Here is a 20,330-nt window from a genome sequence, read left to right as displayed (position 1 = left end):
TCAGGTGCTAGAGTGGCTCTGGTCGCAACATGGCGACCGACGCCCAGGATGGGCAGAGCATCGCCCCCTGGTGGGCAGAGCGTCGCCCCATGGTGGGCGTGCCAGGTGGATCCCGGTCGGGCGCATGCGGGAGTCTGTCTGACTGTCTCTCCGTTTCCAGCTTCAGAAAAAATGAAAAAAAAAAAAAAATTTTGTTTTAAATAGATTTTTAGAGAGACAAAGAGAGGGAGGGGCAGAGAGGGAGAGAGAGAAAGAGAGAGGGAAGCATTCATTTGTTGTTTGACTTAGTTGGGCCCTCATTGGTCACTTCCTGTGTGTGCTCTGACCAGGGATGGAACCACAGCCTTATTTCAGGATGATGCTCTAACGACTGAGCTAACCAGCCAGGGCTTCCACTTTCTTCTTTGAAAGTTAGAACAGAAAGACCCTACAGAAGACAGAACTCCAGCGCACCGGCATTCCCTGTGACCTCATCTGGCAATTAAGGTGTCGTTACCAGGGTGACATGGAAGGGCAGAGGCTGAGCTCAGGTGGCAACAGGTCTGGTGAAGGCCAGTGATCTGACCACAGAAAGAAGGTCAGAAGGTTGTCACACTTAAGGGGTGGGCACTGGCACCACCAGAGGGAAGCAGTTCTGAAACCAGAAGTCCATTTCATAAGAAAAAGATATTTGTGAGTTTAAGTCCAATCACTGGTGGAACTATGTGATCAATTAGTATTTTAGTTATTTGAAATCTTGATGATAAGGCAGTCACAGGAGAAAAAAAGCAGAGCCAGTTAATGGAGAATAGCAAATCAGAGCACTATCAAAAAGAAAAACATATGAGGTGAAAAGACCTTTGGAATCAGAATCAGAAGGTACATTTTCCAACTAAGGCTGAGACTAGTCATTTTCATTTTCTGAACCTCAGTGCCTCAGTCTATAAAATGACTCAGTCCTCAATGAATATTGGATTGAATATCCGTTTCTCTAAAATCTCTTCCAGTTTTGAACATTTAGAAACTTAAAACTGCCCTCTGAAACCACAAGTTGTCCTGATATTCCTGAGCAAGGGGTGAGAATGAATTTACAAATTCAAATTTAGTGGTTTTATAGGCACAAGTGAACCCGGGAGCACATGGTATTCCTATTTCCAAGTGACTACTTGCCTGCATTGTGACATAGCTGAGATGTAGCAACTTAAAAAAATTATTTGATTTTAGAGAGAAAGGGAAAGCGAGAGAGAAACATTAATTCATTGTTCCACTTATTCGTGCATTTATTGGTTGTTTCTAGGATGTGCCCTGACTGGGGACTGAACCTGTAAGTTTGGCACACTGGGACGACGCTCCAAGCAACTGAGCTACCCAGCTAGGGCTGTGACTTAAATTGGCTTTTAATTTGCTACTTGTTATGTAAAGCTATACTGCTTCAACATAGGACAGAGCCTCCTAAACGCCATCCAATATTGTCATCATGCAGAGGATGGAGGAAACACATTTCAAACAAAATTTTCATTGTAGATTTTCAAACCTGACCAGACTTGAAGCTGGCTGTAGGCAGGGCACCACTGCTTGGGATCTCGCAGAAGGCGAGTGGAAGAGGGACCTTTCGTCTTCATCACACTGGGACAGCAGGGAGAGCTGGGACAGCTTAGAACGCCTGCAGAACTCATGTAGCATTTCAGGGCAGCATCATCCTCATGTATGTTTTTACCGAGGTGTGTCCTCAGTAAGGGATGTGTCCAGTAGCTTGTATTTTCTTGTATCCCAGAAGAAAGTATATTTGGAAAACACGGCTGTACTTTTACCTTTTGTAAGTTTGATCTGAGTGGTAGCTATAGCAAACTGAGGGCTGGTTGAAGGCTTTTCTATTTAGCAGTGTGTGTGTGTGTGTGTGTGTGTGTGTGTGAGAGAGAGAGAGAGAGAGAGAGAGAGAGAGACCAGACAGATGTTCCTGAAAAGCTAGAGAGGTCAAGTTCTAGGTCTCATGTAGGCGGCCTTTCTTTCCCAGCTGTGTCACAACAGAGGGAGCTAAACGCTGGGTGGGAGACACGTGGCAATCCCTGAGACGTTTTGGGGTGAGGTCAGCCACCCTACTCCAGAGACAGGGGGCATGTAGACTTCCGCTGAAGGAATACACAGAAGTCAGCACTCCCAGCTTCAGTGAAGACGGCGGCGCTGCCCATGCTTTCCAGCTAGGACAGCTCTGCCTCCCTGGCTGTGCACTGCAGATCTCGGCCTCCAGCTGTGGACACGGGCCAGGTCCGTCTTCCCCCGCGATCCCGTGGAGGTCCGGAATCGGGCACCTTCTCACAGAGGCCACGCAGCACCTACGATGTACGGGCACGCCAGGAACGCGCAGGGCGCGGATGGATGGACCTGCAGCATGCGAGGGGAAGAGTGAATGCACCGTCACACGCATTCCCGCCGTCCTGCAGGCTACGCGGCAAAGAGGCGCTGACTGAGCCATAGCCTTAAAAAGCTGTGACCTGTTGGACGGAAACAAACAAACCAAACAGGAAAGGCGGATAGAGAAGAGGGAGGGCCCGCCGCGGACTGCCGAGCCGCTGGGCGAAAGGCCCCGCCCACCCCGCTATAGCCCCGCCCCGGTCACTCCCATACTACCCTAACCCGGCCCCGCCCATCCTGCTATAGCCCCGCCCCAGACCCGCCCACCCTAACATAGTCCCGGCCCTGGCCCCGCCCAGCATACCAATAGCCCCGCCCCCCCGTGGCCCTGCGCGCGTGCGCGGCGGGAGCGCGGCCCCGGGGGCGGCCCGGTGCGGGGACGCGCGGCCGGGAGTTTTGACGTGGCAGTTGCCGGCCGGGCTGAAGTCCGCGCGCTGCCAGCCTGTGGGCACAGCCGTACGGGAAGGCGCGGCGCGAGCAGCGGGAGCTGGGGCGCCAGGCACCGGGAGCGGAGCCGGGCGGCGGCGGGTCACGCAGGTCCGGACGGGACCCCGGGTTCGCGGTATGGGCGTGGGCGCGGGGCGGGCTGGCGGACCTCGGGTCGCTCCAGGCCCTGCCGTGCAGCTCGGGACCGGACCGGACCGAGCGCGTGGGCGTGGGCGGCCCCCGGCTCCGAGCCCCGATGCCGCTTCGCTGCAGGTCCGGAGCACCTTCTCCTGTGTCCGTGGCCACTCACCCCGCTTCCCGGCGGCGGGGACGTGGGGTCTCTGCGCGGAAGTGTCTGCGGGCGTCGGACCTGCCGGCGGGAACGCGGGCTGCTCCGATCCGACCCGGCCCGGCTGGTCTGGTCCCGGCCTCGGCGCGGGCGTGCACCGGGCTGGCCGTCGGGGGAGCGGGCGGCGGGCGCGCAGGTCCGGAGGGCCCTCCCGTGCCAGGTGGCGCGCCGCCACGTCGCGCTGCCGCCGCTGACTCAGGTTTCTGCCGCTGGGGCAGCGCGAGGAAGTTTGACGTGGCGCCTGGAAGCGGAGCCCCGCAGGGAGCTGAGCTGGGCCGGGGACCGGCCTCCTGCGCACACCCGCCGGACGCCGGCTCGCCCCGTCGCGCGGCAACAGGCGCTGGAACGCCTCCCCGCGCTGCGGTCGCGCTGCCACGTCTCCCTGCTGGGCCGGCGGGCGGGGCGCGGCCCGGGCTGGGCTTCCCCCTTGCGTGGCTGCCTCTGCCCCTGCCCTTGCCTGATGCCGCCTGGTCGCACGGAGTTTTCACCTGGTTACTTTAAGTACCCAAACTTCAAGAGTTTAATGGGAAAGGACTCCAGTGAATAATGCCTCTTCCTGAATTTTGATTTAGTTCAGTTCTTAGTAGGCACGACCCATCTTTCACATTAAAAGGTATCGTAAGACAACAGAAGGAAGAGGACTCCTGAACCGGGGGAGACACTGGGGAGACATTATAGAATTGGTGCTTTACAGCTGGAAAGGCTTGTGGAGGCTTCGCTCTGTGGGAGGGAACGAGGCCCAGAGAGGGTCTTCAGCTTCTTCCAAGACGCACAGCTAAGGATTGGCCGATAGGAGTGAAAACCCACTTCTCTTTTTCAGCCTGGATGTACATTTTTTAAAGAAGACAGTTCTGTCCTGGCCAGGTGTTTCAGTTGGTTGCAGGGCTGACATGCCAGGGTGGCGGGTTCAATCCCCAGTCAGGGCACATAGGGATCAACCAGTGAATGTGTGGATGAATGGAACAACGGTGGTTCGGCCCCCCCCCCCCATAAAAATCAATCAGTAAATAGAATGACTATGGTCACTATTAAAAAAATAGTCAATTTTGTGAAACCTGGAAAATGGAAAAATCTTAACAAATTGTTTGGTTTTCTCAGTACAATCAAGATGGATCTGTTGTGTTTGTGTGTGCGTGCCTGCCTAAACACATATGAAATTGCACTTTTTCCCTTAGTTCCTTAAATACTTGTGCATATGTTCTCAAAGGTGTGATAGTTAAGTCAGAAAGAAGTCTGTCATCTTGGCCCGAGAAACCACTGACAACTCTCCAGTGCTGTCAGCCGCCACCTGGCTGAGTTGACTTGTGACTCATGAGTCCATTATCCTCTTCTTTATCTTGTGCTGTATTCGTTGGACTATTGATTTCTCCCGGCCCTAAGTGCCTGATTAAAATGACCGATTAGGATGGCACTATAAAAAACACAGGTTATACAACAGCTGATTGCAGCCTGCTGCCAGTTAATGCAGTCAGGGAGCTGAGTGGCACGGGAACACTGCCCGTGGCATGCTCTGCGCTGAGGTGGGGCCGTGGAAACGAGAGGCACAGAAGTAGGCCCACTTTTGTCTGCAACATGTGAGTCTTCCAACGCAGAGTGCTGGGCAGCTGGGCGGGTTTCATACCTGAGAGTTTGCCCAGGACTGTAGGGTGACTTCCTGAAGTCTATGAGTATTTTAGGGGATGCTGTGAAGATGTCTCGTGTGCCTGGTGATTGTTCCCATCCTCAAACCAGCAGAAACACCCATGAACAGTGCTTACATTTTTGATAGCGTCCAATGACCTGTTCCTCTTGTTGACATCATTTTCCCTTCTGTTTACAGGGTTCTTTTGTAGAACTGTCTCTTGGAATGGTATTTCCACAATGAGTCAACAAGGTTACGTGGCGACACCCCCGTATTCTCAGTCCCAGTCCGGGATGGGCCTTTCTCCACCGCATTACGGCCACTATGGGGACCCGTCTCACACAGGCGCTCCACCAGGTAAAGTGTGCGGTTCTGACGTGTACACGGTTGCTGACCTCTCAGGCTCAGAGGCCCGTGATCTCCCAAAGGAGTGCTTTGGGAGCGTGGGACGGCTGTTACATAACACAGTGGCCCGAGCTGACTGGAGAAGGCTCTCGGGGAAGAGCCACATCACCAGTTTGGTTACGGTGTGGAATACGAGTTTGGTTTTTAAGTGTAGATTTAAACAAAGAAGAGTCCCTAGTGTTTTATTTTAGACTTTCTTTGGGTGTGGTGTCACTGCAAACGCTCAGAAAAACACTCGATAGCTATGTGTATGCTCAAGTGGGCTTGGCAGTAACATTATACAATCAGTTTTGATACTGGAAAAAATATCCTTAGATTTGCACAGTTAAGAGTACTCAATGGTAAGAGCGTACATGCCTGTGCCTTGAAGTTTATAATTGTACAATGTTAGCTGCTTTAAAATATGATGCCCAGTGGGGACTCTTGTCCTCAGGAATAAACGTGGGAATAAAAGAGGTAACAGAGTGGGACTGCCCTTGCTCCGGTGGCCGCGAACCCACGAAGCCTCCTCCCTTTATCAAGGGGTTGCCCTGAGAGACCAGGTTTCAGAGCCATGAGTGAGGCTAATAATAGCTTGTTTCGGATCTGATGGTCCCAGATTCTCCGGAAATGTTTGTGTAAGACAGTTCTTGGGGTTTCTAAGAGAATGCCGAGGGATTCAGCTCAAACTCTTGGTGGAAATGGGCTGTGTGTGTGTCCGTGAGTGTCTCTTGGGGCTCACGAGGCCCAACTCAGACATGTAAAACCCAGGCTGTGCCAGGTAGGATAGCAGGTGTGGAGAGCGGGAGTTCTTGAGGGGTGAGGGCGCCCCGGGGTAGCAGCCATGCACCGTCTGCTGTGGAAGACGCTCCGAGACTGGACTTCCTATAGAAAGCCATCCTGAAGATCCAGGCACCTCTGGCTTTTACAGACCTTTGGCTGAGGCATGCTTGTCTTGTCCAGGGCTGGTCCTCCCATAACATTCGTGGTACTGTCTCTCTGGATCCTTTAGGAACCACTAACCCATCTTTCTCAAGTTTTCTCTGTCAGGTGGTCCATCATCCCTTGGGTTTATGTGTAATGACAATTGTATAAATTACTCTCTTTCAAGTGTTCACCATGTATCAAAGACTGATCCGAAAAGCTTGACATGCACAACCTCATTTAATGTGCACGCAGTGATGGGCAGTAGATGCTTAGCCCTATTTTGTAGCTAAGAACGGAGTGTCTGGGGTGCTGTGACTTGTCCAAGGTCTCAGAGCTGGTGGCATAGCCAGGGCTTTGTACCCAGGGCCCTCACGGGCACAATAGCAAACTCTAGTGCATGCTGGAATGTGACACTCAGCACCTCCCACCCCTGCTCCTCTTCACAGCTGTCGTCTTCAACAAGCGCTCCACTCAAGTTCTCTGTTCCCCTGGGGCTCAGCGTCATGTCCACTCCACAGCCTGGGCTTCGTCCTCTGTCTCGTTCTCCCGCCGGGTCATCCGTGGCCTCCAGTTCCAGAATGCGATAGACACTGTCCTGTCCACTTTTGAATCTGACACTGTTTACCGCTTTTGTTTGTTCAAAACCCTCTTCTCTGTGGTTTCAGAGACACTATCCTTTGTTATTTTTCTTGGTGTCTTTCTGGACAGGTCTTTCTAACAGGCCCCTTCTTCCACGCCGCCGTCAGTGTTGCTGTTCTCCTTCTTTGTCTCTTCGCCCTCTTTCCTCTCGCTCTGTGGGTTTCCCTGAAATTGTATCATTCTGTGCAAAGAGCTGTCTCTCAGACCTGCTTCTTCAGCTCACAGGTCCCTCCTATACTCCACACCTTGTTCTCGGTGGCCTGCCTGGTGACGTAGGCACAACCTGGCTTTTCCAAAACAATTCACGTTTTTGGTTTTGTTACTGTGAATTTTTATCTTTTTTTTTTTTTTGTATTTTTCTGAAGTTGGAAATGGGGAGGCAGTCAGACAGACTCCTGCATGTGCTCGGCCGGGATCCACCCGGCACGCCCACCAGGGGCGACGCTCTGCCCACCAGGGGGCGATGCTCTGACCATCTGGGACATCGCTCTGTTGCAACCAGAGCCATTCTAGCACCTGAGGCGGAGGCCATGGAGCCATCCTCAGCGCCTGGGCCAACTTTGCTCCAATGGAGCCTTGGCTGCGGGAGGGGAAGAGAGAGACAGAGAGGAAGGAGAGGGGGAGGGGTGGAGAAGCAGATGGGCGCCTCTCCTGTGTGCCTTGGCCGGGAATCGAACCTGGGACTCCTGCATGTCAGGCCGATGCTCTACCACTGAGCTAACCGGCCAGGGCCTACTGTGAATTTTTTCCTGGCATTCTATATCTCACTCATTGGTAGCATCTCACATTCTCAAATTAGAAACTTCTACTGTGTAAAACAAAAACAAAAAAATCTTCCCCCTTTACTTTCTCGAAACCAGTTGGTCTCCCAAAGTCCTCTGGGTAATTGTTAGCACCTCCCGCACCTGCATCCTCCTCTGTGTCCTGTCTCTCTTCCTGTCCAGCCTCCCAGCTCTCCCCCGGGTCCTCTCTCCAGTCCTGCCTTGTCCCCGCCATCCAGTCCTGGCCGCTGGGCTTTATACCAGATCGGTGCTGACCCCCTTCAGCTGGATCACAGAGTCTATGGCTTCCCCTCACCCTGAGTGGATTGGAAGCTCCCAGGCCCTTGTTACTTTACCTATTTTCTTCATTTCAGCTCACCGGCCCCATTCCCGCACCTGTCACTCCAGGGACACTAAGCTATTCGTCACTTGGGGGCTGGTTTGCTTGGGCCCTGACTTGCCCTCTGCTCTACTGGAAAGCCTGTCCGGCTGTCACCTGGCCCCACGCAGGGCCTGCCCGCACGCTCTGCCTCCACGCAGTTCCGGTGTGGCGCTTCAGGCATGCTGCCCACGGTCCTTCCCCAGGCCCCTCCTGGGTTGTTCTGACGCCTGTGCTGGTTCTGCCGTTCACCATGCTGCGAGGTCACAGACAGCCTGGAGCAGAGCGCGCTCACTGAGTAATTATTCACGAGAGAGTGAGCGTCAAGCTGCTGCTCCCTTCAGCAGAACGCACTGGCATTGACCAACGTTTAAGCCTCTGTCTCTGTGGGGTCACTTCCTGCTCTGACCCCTGCTCCTTGTTCAGTTCTCAGGGGGACCCTGAGCTATCAGGCCCTGGGCGCTTGCTCCTCTGTAAATTGTGATGTTTTTGTTTAGTGATGGGAGGCTGTCTGCACCTGCGCCTAGCCTTTATTTTCCTGTGCTGACAACCTCAGATCTTGTCGTTAGCAGGTGTATGTGCCTTCTTTTCTCGTCCTGTGGTGACGCTTCTGTCGGTGCCCTGACAGACATAGGCAGCTCGGTTGTGGTTTCGGGAAGGCTCTGTCCTGCCGTGGGTCTGGCAGGGCGGACGGCATGGCTCCTCACACACCCGTCTCCCTCCGTTTCTCTGTGCAACGCTGTTGCTCGGTGGCACCAAATGGCACAATCCCACTGGGGGAGCCATGTGACTGTGGTGATGTTGTAGCGAGGGCAGCGCACCTAGTCTCGGTCCTTGTACGCCTGCCAGGAGGACGCGCACTAAGGAGGCTGATGAGGACCTTGCCGGGAGATCTGTCACCAGGAAGTGGAGGGTGGTGTGGAGGCACAGATAGGGCCACCTAACCAAGATGTAATGGGTGCAGGGAGACTGGAGGGAACGGGAGGTGAGGGTGGCCAGATGGGTGTGGCCCTGCAGAGGACCTGAGGGAGGGTGTGCATGGCGGTGGTGCCGCGGGAGTGGTGAGAGGTGCCCGGATCGGAACTGGCCATCTGGAGACTGTGTCAGGCTTGTGTTGGGGCAGTGGGCGCCATGGAAGCACTTTGAGCCAGGAAGGGTGAGACCCCACGTCAAGTTTGGGAAGGCCGCACTCCACGTTACATCATGGGGAGGGGGGCTGGCTGGACGCTCTGCTCTGGGAGTGGGCTTCTCCTCCGCCCACTGTGGACACCTGGGGCCTCCAGTTCTGCACTGGGGGCTGTGCTGGGCGCTGTAAGAGGGTTAGCAGCATCCTTGGCCTTGTCCATCGGGTACCAGTGCTCTCCTACCCCACTGGGGCAACCAGAACCCCTGGACATTGCTGAATGTCCCTTCATCAGGGGCAGACCCATCTCTGGCTGAGGACCACTGGTCTGGGAGCCGAGAGGCAAGAGCTGTTGGTGTACGGGGTTCAGGCTGGGCTTCTGTCGGCATCCGCCCCGCATAGTCATTGCGAGTCAGCCTACCCAGACCGGGCGAGCTGGTCTTTGTGTATTCTAATGCACATATTTTTTACCAATGGTTTTTAATTGGGTTTTAGTTTGTCAGCTCCAGGGCCAAAGCCAAGTTGTGCTCTCATGTGACATTTCAGTTAGGGTATCTTTGCTGATGACAGAAACCACTCCCGCAGAAGGGATTTGTTAACGGGCATCAGGGAACCAGGGAGCCAGGCTTGGCAACCCCAGAGGCCTGGTCCCACAGTGACCACTGCCTCTCCACCCAGAGCCACGTCTCTGCCCCAGCCAGGGCCCCGAGTGTTGTGGCTTTGCTGAGTTAGAGTATCCAGGAAACAGAGATTCCGTCTGTCCTGCTCAGGACCCTGCAGAGAGGCCAGCAGGGAGGACCCAGCCTTGGCACTGAGCAGGCTAGTCAGTGTATGCACCCTGCGTGAAGGCTGGCCCCTGATGGTGGTGTTTCCTTTTGGTGTAAGCGTCTTCAGTCCTCATGGTCTAGTTTTCCTTTCCTACTGAGAGTCTCACACTGCTCTGTGAAGAACCCGACTTCTCTTTATCTCTGATCACTTTTCAATGCTAGTGATGTGGCCAGTGGATGGCTGTGTCTGCAGATAACGCGATCCTGAGCGCCCCTTGCCCTGAGGGTGAAGTCCAAATGCACACGAGACTTTGCAGTCTGACCCCAGCCAACCTGGATGCCCTCTGCTTGGGCCCTTCCCACCCTCTCCACAAAGCCTGTGCCACGCCAGGGAGTCCCGACCATGCCAGGCTGTCTCCTACCTGTGCCCAGCTTTGCTTCCACCCAGAATCCCTGTCCTGAGTGACCACGGGCTTGTCCTCAGGGCTTCCCTCAGCAGCTCCTCTCTGAACTTTTCTCAAGTCCCTGGAGGGGTCCGGTCGTCCCTGTGCACAGGGCCACTCCTCATGCTCGCTGCTGGTTTGAATACTGTCATCTTGTCTGTGTGAGCTCAGTGCCTCGAGGGCTCCTTGAGTATGGTGAATGAGAATGAGTTTGAATCATTGCTGTAGAGTTGATATACAAAAATAAAAGGGAAAGAAAGTTTTAGTAAGGTTGGTGTATAACGCAGTTTTGCATAAGTACAAGAGAATCATGATTCTTTGGTTTTGTTTTGTTTTTAGAGGCAGAAGTTTATTAGCAGGTACAGAGCATTCATAGGGGCCCCCCCGGGGCCTGGCCTTGACCCTCTGTGGACCCACGTGTAAGGTTTGATGCAATTGCTGCTTCCATCCTTCTTTCCTTAAGACGTGAGAATAGCTTTGGTTTCTTGTAGTGCATGTAATTATTTACTATTTTAGTAAATTGTGAATTTACTAAATCCCCACTTTTGTCCCAAATAATGTGTTAAAAGTGAAAATACGAGTGTGCATATAATGATGGTGCACCCATGTTGCTAGAACGTGAACCCCTGAGAAAAGGAGGTGGGACGTGGCCGGGGCGCGGAGCCGGGGTCGTGAGTGGTTGCCTTTATGTGCCCAGTGCCGTTCTGGGTGCTCCTGGACCCTCCGCGTGTTGAGCACTCAGCACTGTCTTCAGAGACGGGCACGTTATCGCCACGGCAGTGCTGGCGGCCAGGTTTTGAATGACTGTGGTGTCCTGTCAGGGTCTCAGCGGTCACGTGGTGGGCGGAGCTGGTACCTGTGACCACTGGCCTCAGATTTTCTCAGTGGCTGGGCTTGGGGTTTAGAACTTCGTGTAGAAGTGTCGTGTGATAAGAACTGTAGTTTTGGTTTTGTTCTAGGTATACAAAAAACTGGTAAATAAAACTGACTGTAAAGGGAATATAAGTTTTCCTTACGTTTGAGGAGCCCTGTTTTAAGAGAAGACGCATCTGTGAGGTTGGCTGTTATTCAGGGGTACTGCCCTCCCTGGCCGTGCCCATTCCAGGTCACCCGCACATCTGGCCCCATGCTCTCGGGTGTGTTATGATGACAACATGAGACACTCCTCCTGGGTGGATGCCGGCACGGGTGGGAGGTAATCTTCCAGAGGAAGATAAAAGAAGAAAAGTGTGTTGAGTATGAAATAGCACTGTGAGATCACAAGCAGGTGTGTCCAGTAGGCCACTAGGAGGTCACTGAGGACAAGCCACAAAGCAGGGTCGGTCCCCGAGAATGGAACGGGTTGGAGCAGAAACCCGCAGGATGGGGGTTGGAGGGCAAACAGAAGACATACCTTTTCTTCCAGTCCTTTAACAGGCTAAGAGGGGCCACCGGTATTCCAGTTGAGAGGGGAAAGCGAGGTCCTCACTTCTAGCCAGATACACTGCTAGTGTGTCAAGAGACACACCTCTCTAGTGCATCTGATGGCGGGCTCCATGGTTGGTCTCCTGTGCCACTTTCTCTAGAAGAGAGAGAAGCATCTGAGAGCAGGTCTAGAGAGAAGCCTTTCAAGGCCTGTCCCGGAAGAGCTGCTTGTGACTGAGCATGCAGCCACGGCTGGAGCACCCAGACCATGCGTGACACGGAGGACCGAGCAGTCGGCTGCAGCTGCCTGTCACCTAGGGTCTGCACTCCTGGGGCGATGGTCAGCCCGGGACGGTTGTCATCCCACAGGCCACGCTCTGGGGGTCCTGGGAAGCCGGGGCCTGGGGAGCCCCGAGTGGTAGCCCGGGACAGTTGTCATCCCGCAGGCTGCACTCTGGGGGGCTGGGGAGCAAGGTCTGGACTCCTGGATGGTGGTCAGCCCAGGACGGTGGTCAGTCCACAGGCCATGCCGGGGTGCTAGGGAGTGGGCCCCTCTCTGCTTCTCTCAGGCGCTCACTCACACGGGCGAGTTCAGAGGCTCTGCTCCACAGCTGGAGTTAGGATGCTGTGTGTCTTACCCTGACTTTTGTCCAGCTTGGTCTTCTGACACCCTCTGGTATCTTCTGTTCTGTGTCCTGTCATGGTGCCCGTACCAAAGCAAAACTCACGGCTCCTGCTTTAGTTCTTGTTTCGTGTGAAAACGGTTCCTTTCTTCTCTGCTCCATCATCCCCCCCCATGCATTTCCCACAGGTATCTCTGCACTTCTTCCCTCTAACCGTGCCCTACTTTGCAGGTGTGATGAAGCCCACAGGGCCCATGGGGGCTGCGCCTGGGGTGGGGCTGCCTCAGGGCCTCCCACCTCCTGGACCCCATCAGTTTGGTCAGAATGGAGCTCCTGCCCAGGGTCATCCTCCCCAAAGGTGAGTGCGTGGGTCAGCCCTCATAGGTGTATTCTGCTCACATTGTCAAACAAGCTCTTTCTGAACTTGAGTGTTTGTTGATCGCAAGTTTGCGTTCTTGACCTGGCCACCTGGTTGAGAGGGAAAACTGCCCTGGACACGAAGCGCTTCGCAAAGCAAAGAGAAAGAAACAATACCAGTACACGTTAAAAATACATCAGGACTGCTGTGTCAACACCGGAAGTTTTACTGGGGGTTCCATTCATCTTGTTTTAGAGTCTTGTATGAATCGTACTTCCCTTCAGATGCCTCTGGCCAGGAGTCCCCAATGGAGTCTTAAATCCCCTGGTCTCTGTTTCTTCATGGTACTGAGCTCAGTGCCAGTAGGAGCTCGATTCAGCCTTTAACAAACAGTTAAATCTGGTTGCGGCCCCTGAGGGGGGTTGGATGTCCAGGGAGGGCCTCCTGAGTGGCAGGGCAGTAGTGAGAGCAGGGGAAGGACACTTCGGGTCTGTATTTGTAAGAAGGTGAGGAGGGCAAGCTGGAGGTGGGCCTGGAGAAGCAGGTGTGGGGTGTGGATGCCTCAAGCACCGTAGTCCACTCAGACCGGCCCTGGTAGTAGAGCCACATCACACTCTCCGCGGGGAAGCCCCGTGCTTGTCCTGTGAGGCGTTGCTGTGGACGGTGTGGAGCCTGCATACAGTGCCCATGCTGGAACTCCCCCAGAGACCGCCAGAGACAGCCATTTTCTCAGGTCTCTTCCTGGCTGTCAGGCAGCCCAGTTGGGGCTGTGGGGGGAGGAGCACCCCCACCCCCACCCCGTGTGGATCTGGACCCTGCTGATGGTCCCTTTAGTCACCCTCGCAAGGAACTGTAGTCCCTGCTAGTGAGAACAGTCCCTGGGGGTTTAAAGTCATCGTGGTGGTCCTCTCATAGGGCATCTGCGAGGCTGGCGTGTCCTGGCTCCTCTGTCCTGGTCACTGTTGCTGCTGGGGTGGTGGCAGCGAGGGCGGGGGAGGCTGGCTTTAGGAGACAGGGTGGGCAACTGACAGGCTGTGGCTATGATCGGAGAGAGGGCTGATCAAAGGGCAGCCTGCTCCGTGGCTCACCGGGTTAGAGCGTCGTCCTAGTAAGCCAGGGTTGAGGGTCCGTTCCTGGGCAGGGCACACACGGGAAGCAGGCAGTGAGTGCAGGATTGAGTGGAGCTATAAACCCACGTCTCTGTCTTTCTCTCGTGTGCGTTCTCTCTCTCTCTGTTTCTCTCTCCCTCCCTCCCTTTCTCTCTTCCTCAAATCCATCAGTAAATAAAAGTTTGGAATAGGAAGTCAAAGTGCAGACTGGGACCTGCCCCCCTGCCCTGCAGGAAGAGTGGAGCCAAAGGCCTGAAGCCCAGGAAGCCTGCTCTGCTTGCAGCCGTTCACTTGCTCCTGGGTGTGGTTGTGGGTGCCGCTGGGCTGCTGTGGCCCCCATGGCCTGGTTTCCCCATGTGTGCCCAGAGGATGCAGATTCTCAGTGCAGGGGACAGCGCAGGAGATCTGGGAGACTCACTGTTCTGAACTGCAAACATCTCAGGGGTTTTTTTCTTCTTTTTTTTTTTTTAAGAAGAAATCCGAACATCAAACAGCTCCTTTGAAGTTAAGAGCAGGTTCAGGTCACTGGTATTAGCTGTGATAGGGCTGATCTTTCTGTCCTGTCCATTTGGAGTCAGTGAGCTATGGACTTTGCCCTCAGACAGACCCTCTCTGTGGCCGTGGGCTCAGCACAGAGCACAGCATGGCTCGAGGCAGGATGTGCTTGCTGCTCTGGGCTCAGATGTGACTAGCTGGACCAGAAACATGCCTGAAACAGTCGTCCGTGTGGATGAGGGGCTGAAGCGTGCATGGAGGAGACATGTGCCATGCACAGCACCCAGGCAGGACTCCATGCACGGTAGCCGTGGCAACACCGTTTCCGCTGGTGGGGACAGTTCCCTCTAAGCCGGCCGTTGCACTGGCCTGGGCCAGACCCGTGTGACAGCTGTGTTTAGGCATCTGCTCTGCTTGCGAGTCCTGGCCAGGCACCCCCACATTCTGCCCGTCTCCTCCACTGTCCACTTGCTGCAACTTAAACTGTGAATGAGATTGGAAACGGGGTGAAGATGACAGAGTCAGGGAGAGGTCTGGAATTCAAGCTAAGCCTCCGTGGTCACCAGGATGAGGCTGTGTGATTCACTGTGACGTTTCCCTGGTGCCCTGTGGTTGGGCTCGTTTAGCTTCACACATCATCGATGTTCGTTGTATGTCATCATATGTGAAACTCTGCCTTACTGCTCAGTATCCTCCTTCCTCTCCAGATTTCCAGGTGCTCTGCCCATCAACAGTGCAGCACCCTCCTACGCCCCATACTCACCCACTGCGCAGTCGTCGTATCCGAGTCCCATGTCCACTTCGTCCGTCTCCCAGCTGGGCGGTCAGCTCAACACCATGCACATCAACAGCTACGGTACAGGTTCCTGGCCAGGGTTCTCTGTCCCCTGTCATGAGCATTGTTCATGAGAACGCTGAGAAAGGCGCTCTTCCTCTCCGAAGTAGACGCAATGCTGGTGCACCCGACCGACACAGTCGTTGGGGCATTTCTGTACTGTTTGTCTGCATTGTGTGTGGCTATAACGAATTCCTTCCCTGATCATGCTGCCATTTATTTCAAGGTAATTGAAGGACCCTCAGAATACCTTATGTTCCATACTAGAACGACAGAAAAAGAAATGCAAGGTCACAAATAAAGATTAGAATAGTGAAATTGTCTGAAGATCCGTGAGGGCAGTTGGGGCCCTGATGTACGGAACAGAAGTGCTGTGTCTAAGCAGTGTGAGCATTCAGATCACAGGGAGAGGGGCTTGGGCCGCGAGCCAGCAGGACAGTCATGGGAGAGGCCATCAGTGCTGAGAGTCACGTCACAGAAACGCTGGGTTTTCTGGGGTCAGCCTTCTCGCCTCGTGAGGAACATTTCCATCACGTAGAGTTAGTGCTTTAGGATCATCAGTGTGAACCCTCAGAATATTTCCTGTCTCGTACTGATTGCAAGTGAGGCAACTCAGTGTCGCATGACCAGGTGAGGCAAACAACAGTCTGGCTGGACCACTGCTTTCGATGTGAGAGGCCCATCCCTTCTCCCTGGTTACTTCTGCCCGGTCTGCAGCCCCCATGGGCATGGAGCACAGGGCAAGGTAACCCACTGCGCGGGCCACTCCAGTCGTGCCTGTGACACTGTGGCATTTCTTCTGTGGGACTTGCTAGATTTCAGGCTACACACAATTCCTTAATTAATGCCATGTATCATAGAAAATTGATGCAACTGAGTTAAAATTTAATTTCCTCACTAAAATCATTTGTTTTTACCCTTTTAAAAACTCTCCAGTATAAAATGCCCAAATAGTATTTGTGTCACATTCTGATTGAAGGTTTCATCTTGGGCAAAAAAAAAAAAGTTTGGTTTGTAAGAGTGCTTCCTTCCTTTACATCAGGACAGTGTCCCTGCCACGTCCAGTGCAGAAGTCAGAGCAGAAATGCAGCATGTGGGTGACTGGTCCTCTCTCTCTCTCTCTCTTTCTTTCTCTCTCTTGCAGGTTCGGGCATGGCTCCCCCCAGCCAGGGCCCCTCGGGCCCCCCATCCGCACCCTCGCAGGGTCCTCCACGGCCTCCTCAGCCATCCATTCTGCAGCCAGGGTCTCAGGTTCTGCCACCACCGCCTGTGGCTCTGAACGGCCCCGGTGCACCGCCACCAGGGCACAGGCAGGACGGGTTCCCGGGGCCCACTCCTCCGGGCACCCAGCTGCAGCCCCCGCCACTCCCAGGACAGACCCTGGGCCCAGGATGTCCCCCACAGCCGGGTAAGGGGCGGGGCTCCCTGGGGCTGCCCCGACTTCAGGTCAGCTGTGTTCCTGCTGTAAGGACGAAGCTTCAGGGAAGGGGCGCTGCGGGGGTCACGGGTCCCGCCCCACCTGTGTGAAAGCAGGAGAAGGGCAGCGGGCCTGACAGAGAAGCAGGATGCTCTGTGGGCCCCGCCTCTGGGAGTTGGGCTATAGTTATTTCTTTGTGCAATTCTTTCCGAACAGCCGGCTATGGCCCCCAGATGCCGGGGGCGCAGCTCACGTATCCAGGAGGCTTCCCTGGGGGACCTGCGCAGATGGCCGGCCTGGCCCCGGCCCCAAGGAAGCTGGACCCTGACTCTGTGCCCAGCCCTGTAAGTGCCCTGCTCAGTCCTCAGGCCCTCCCGAGGGGCCGCCCTGTGCGCTGTTCTCAGAGGCTCGGGGACAGCCGTCTGCCCCTCACGGAGAGTGGGCGTCCTTCCCTGTGCGTGCTCGGCATATGGGTCTCAGGACGGACACGGCCCGGGAGCTTCTCTCTGCTCCTCTTGAACTCGGCTGAGTCCCTCGGCCTTCATGTGGCGTGTTCTGGCAGAACTTAGTGTCAGGGAGGCCTTGTCAGTGAGTCTGTCCTGATAAACACGCTCTTTTAAGTAACTGAAGGACACTTTTTTTTTTTTTGTATTTTTCTGAAGCTGGAAACGGGGAGGCAGTCAGACTCCCGCATGTGCCTGACCGGGATCCACTAGGCACACCCACCAGGGGGCGATGCTCTGCCCATCCAGGGCGTCGCTCTGTCATGACCAGAGCCACTGTAGCCCCTGGGGCAGAGGCCAAGGAGCCATCCCCAGCACCCGGGCCATCTTTTGCTCCAATGGAGCCTCGACTGCGGGAGGGGAAGAGAGAGACAGAGAGGAAGGAGAGGGGGAGGGGTGGAGAAGCAGATGGGCGCCTCCTGTGTGCCCTGGCCGGGAATCAAACCCGGATTCCCACACGCCAGACCGACGCTCTACCACTAAGCCAACCGGTCAGTGCCACTGAAGGACACTTTTAAGACCCCCATGGAGAGTGAAAGTATGAAGTGTATTTTGCATATTGAACAAAATTGTTCAGTTAGAACTCTGACTTCATTCCTCTCCACCCAGGTGGAGGGTGACTAGTCAGCATTCCTAGGTGGCTCTGTGTGACAAGGAGCCCCCACTCCTTTGGTCCTGTGAGGAGGGAGGAGGCAGGGGGAGGGAGGAAAGGAGTCCCTGGGGTCCCTTCTGTCTCTGTGAGCTCCTTACGGCTGGAGCCTGCCCCGTCTTCACCCCAAAGCAAGCGCAACAGAAAGAAAACTTTTTGTCTCCATTTTTCATCACTAAATGTTTTCTTAGAGAAATATGGGATGTCTTCTAGTGAAACAGCACACTGAGGGACTTGTGTCCCGTCGACTCCTGTCCTATGGGAACCCCCGGGGACCCTGCGGTCTATCCCCTGTCTCGGGGAGCTGGTAGGGGCCGCAGACACGAACGAGAAAGTGGATTTGAGCAGGAAGTTCGTGAAGACTTGTTCAGCTTTATGTCACAAATCACTTCTAGATTCAGTCATTTCTTTAGCCTTTTAGACTTTTGTGTAACGGCCAAAAGTATTTTCTTTACAAAAGTTATTTTCAATTTATTTTCCTATCAGGTTTTTTTTTTGAGAAATGCTCATCTACGGTCCCATTAAACAAACGGAATAAAAGCAAAGTTCTGTGCAGGTCAGGTCAGAGCTTGGAGTCCTGAGAGTGACATTTGGCAGCTGCAGGTCTAGACCTGTGACGGTGGCCATGGCGGGCCTGGCAACAGGGCGGCTTCTGGGAAGACTCTGCTCTGCGATGAGCCCACGGAATACGATACCGGTTTTCCTGTGTGGATAATGCGGGCGGGGCAGGCCAGGGGTGGAGAACGCTGGGGAGACCTGGACTCTGACTTGCTGTTGACATCTTCTCCGCAGATCCAGGTGATTGAGAGCGACCGAGCTGCCAGAGGAGGACAGGTGTATGCCACCAGTGCCCGAGGCCAGGTCCCTCCGCTGGTCACCACGGACTGCGTGGTGCAGGACCAAGGTATTGATCCGCAGCGGTCATTTTGGTTGAAGTTTACCAGATTCCGTACCATTGTTTTAAAGCTCATAACACGGGTGCCCTTCTGTGATGCTTTTACTGATGGATCCCCTTTTCCAGGGGAGTCTGTGAGGACTTGTCTCCATGTCCGTAGGGCATAGGTAGGAGACACATGCAGTGGTCGGGCTCTGTCACCCTCTATGCGTGTGACCTGAGGCTGGGACCTGAGCTCTGCTGGCCTCAGTTCCGCACACAGCCTGGCACTCACCATGTGGTTTGCTGAGCCCTCCCCCACACGGTGCCTAGAGAGCACTTAGCACAGCACTAAGTGAACTTGCCATCAGCAGTGGCGTGCAGAGCAGGGACTGCACTGAGCTCTGTTCTCTGCTGGCAGGCCTTTAGAGTTCCCCTGAGGGTCAGGGCAGCGACACAGCAGGGTCAGAGACCCTCTGCTTTCGCTGCTGGACGCCCCTTTTTGTCACCTCACGTCCTGCGCTGGGACTGGTGGGCGGCGCGAGCAGAGTGGGGGCTGGAGGACGGCCCCAGTGGCGTCTTCTCAGCAAGTCCTCGCCGTCCTGAGCCTGCTCTCCCTCTCTCAATCAGGATGAGGGTGGTGGGGCACTTACAGGCTCTTCCCTCCTGCCCTGTCTGCAGTCCCTGTCCTGCCCCATCAGCCTGTACGGTCGGTCTTCCCAGGAGCGTAGTGCCTGTGGTTTATGCCGAGGTGCAGTGCGTCCCAGTGGGAGCAGACGTCTCAGGTTCTTTGTGTGTGGTGTGCCTGGCTCGTGTGCTCAGTCCTAGAAATAGAACATTGTGTGCAAAGAAATGTTTTGTGTCATCTTGGAGCCATGGAGCCAGCCAGGTTCTAGCAGGGGGTCTCCGGACCTGAGTTCGTTCTCTGAGCCGTTCTCAGTGCTGTCCTTGCAGAGCAGGCAGCCAGCAAGGCAGAGGGGCTGCGTGCAGAGCCTGCACACCTTACACACCTGCGTGCCTCGCGCACCTGCACGCCTTGCGCACCAGCCTGCCTCATGCACCTGCCTGCCTCACGCACCTGCCTGCCTCGTGCACCTGCCTGCCTCATGTACCTGCCTGCCTTACGCACCTGCACACACAAGTCCAGGCACCCTCCCACTGCCTGCTGTACCTTGCTCCTCTCACCTCTCTGCACCTCCACTCTGCCACCCTTGGTAACGTGAGCACTAACACCTGCCCGGGGCCGGGCCAGGGTACCCTCTCCCTGGGGTCTTTGCTCAGCAGTACCTGCAGTGTTGCCATGTCTGCCTCTCTGGCTTCCACGTGCGTTCTCCCAGCACTCGTCATCTGACGTCACACCCTTGCTGCGTTACTGGGGTGGTGCGTACTGTCCGTGTCCTTTGCAGAGCAGTGTCTGCAGCTCAGTTGACACTCAGTGAGTTTTCCTATGATGGTTATGTTCTTTTGATCATAACATAGTATAGTTTTAAATTATATTTGAACTTCACAGTTTGTCTCAGGTAGTTGTTCTAATGACTTAAAGTGTTTTCTGTGCCGTGGACAGTATTTCAATAGTCACGTGTGCCATGAAATAAAGATACTTGTTAGGGAGCCCTGTGTCTATTAAAAATAGAGAGTTTTAAATGTTTTCAATTACAAGTAAAATTTTCATTGCTAAATTTAATTTTTAAGTTAAAAAAACCCCCATTCAAATGGACTTGTAGTTGACAGTGTCCCTGCTGACATGACGCGGTTTCTGAGTGCTGTCCCGTTAGAGGAGCGGGGAGACAGTGTGGGGAGGCTGCCCTGCTTCCCGGGTCCTGTCCTTCTCTTCATTTCCCCTCCCGCCCCCC

At 54.6% G+C, this 20,330-nt stretch overlaps 1 protein-coding gene across 1 annotated transcript in view; it reads left to right on the top strand.

The window, feature by feature from the left end:
* Nucleotides 1–2,736: 2,736 nt before the first annotated feature.
* Nucleotides 2,737–20,330, top strand: part of SEC24D (SEC24 homolog D, COPII coat complex component) — a 60,400-nt gene continuing 42,806 nt past the window's right edge. Inside the window, exons 1-7 of the mRNA XM_066384370.1 lie at nt 2,737–2,928; nt 4,986–5,144; nt 12,469–12,595; nt 14,907–15,055; nt 16,179–16,442; nt 16,668–16,795; nt 18,396–18,507. Coding sequence (XP_066240467.1) covers nt 5,027–5,144; nt 12,469–12,595; nt 14,907–15,055; nt 16,179–16,442; nt 16,668–16,795; nt 18,396–18,507 — 898 coding nt within the window. The 5' untranslated portion in view covers nt 2,737–2,928; nt 4,986–5,026. The remainder of the gene's footprint in view (nt 2,929–4,985; nt 5,145–12,468; nt 12,596–14,906; nt 15,056–16,178; nt 16,443–16,667; nt 16,796–18,395; nt 18,508–20,330) is intronic.

This window comes from Saccopteryx leptura, chromosome 1 (assembly GCF_036850995.1).
Source record: "Saccopteryx leptura isolate mSacLep1 chromosome 1, mSacLep1_pri_phased_curated, whole genome shotgun sequence".
NCBI lineage: Eukaryota > Metazoa > Chordata > Mammalia > Chiroptera > Emballonuridae > Saccopteryx > Saccopteryx leptura.
The sequence above is the reverse complement of the archived record's forward strand: the minus strand, read 5'-3'. Positions and strand labels throughout refer to the sequence as shown.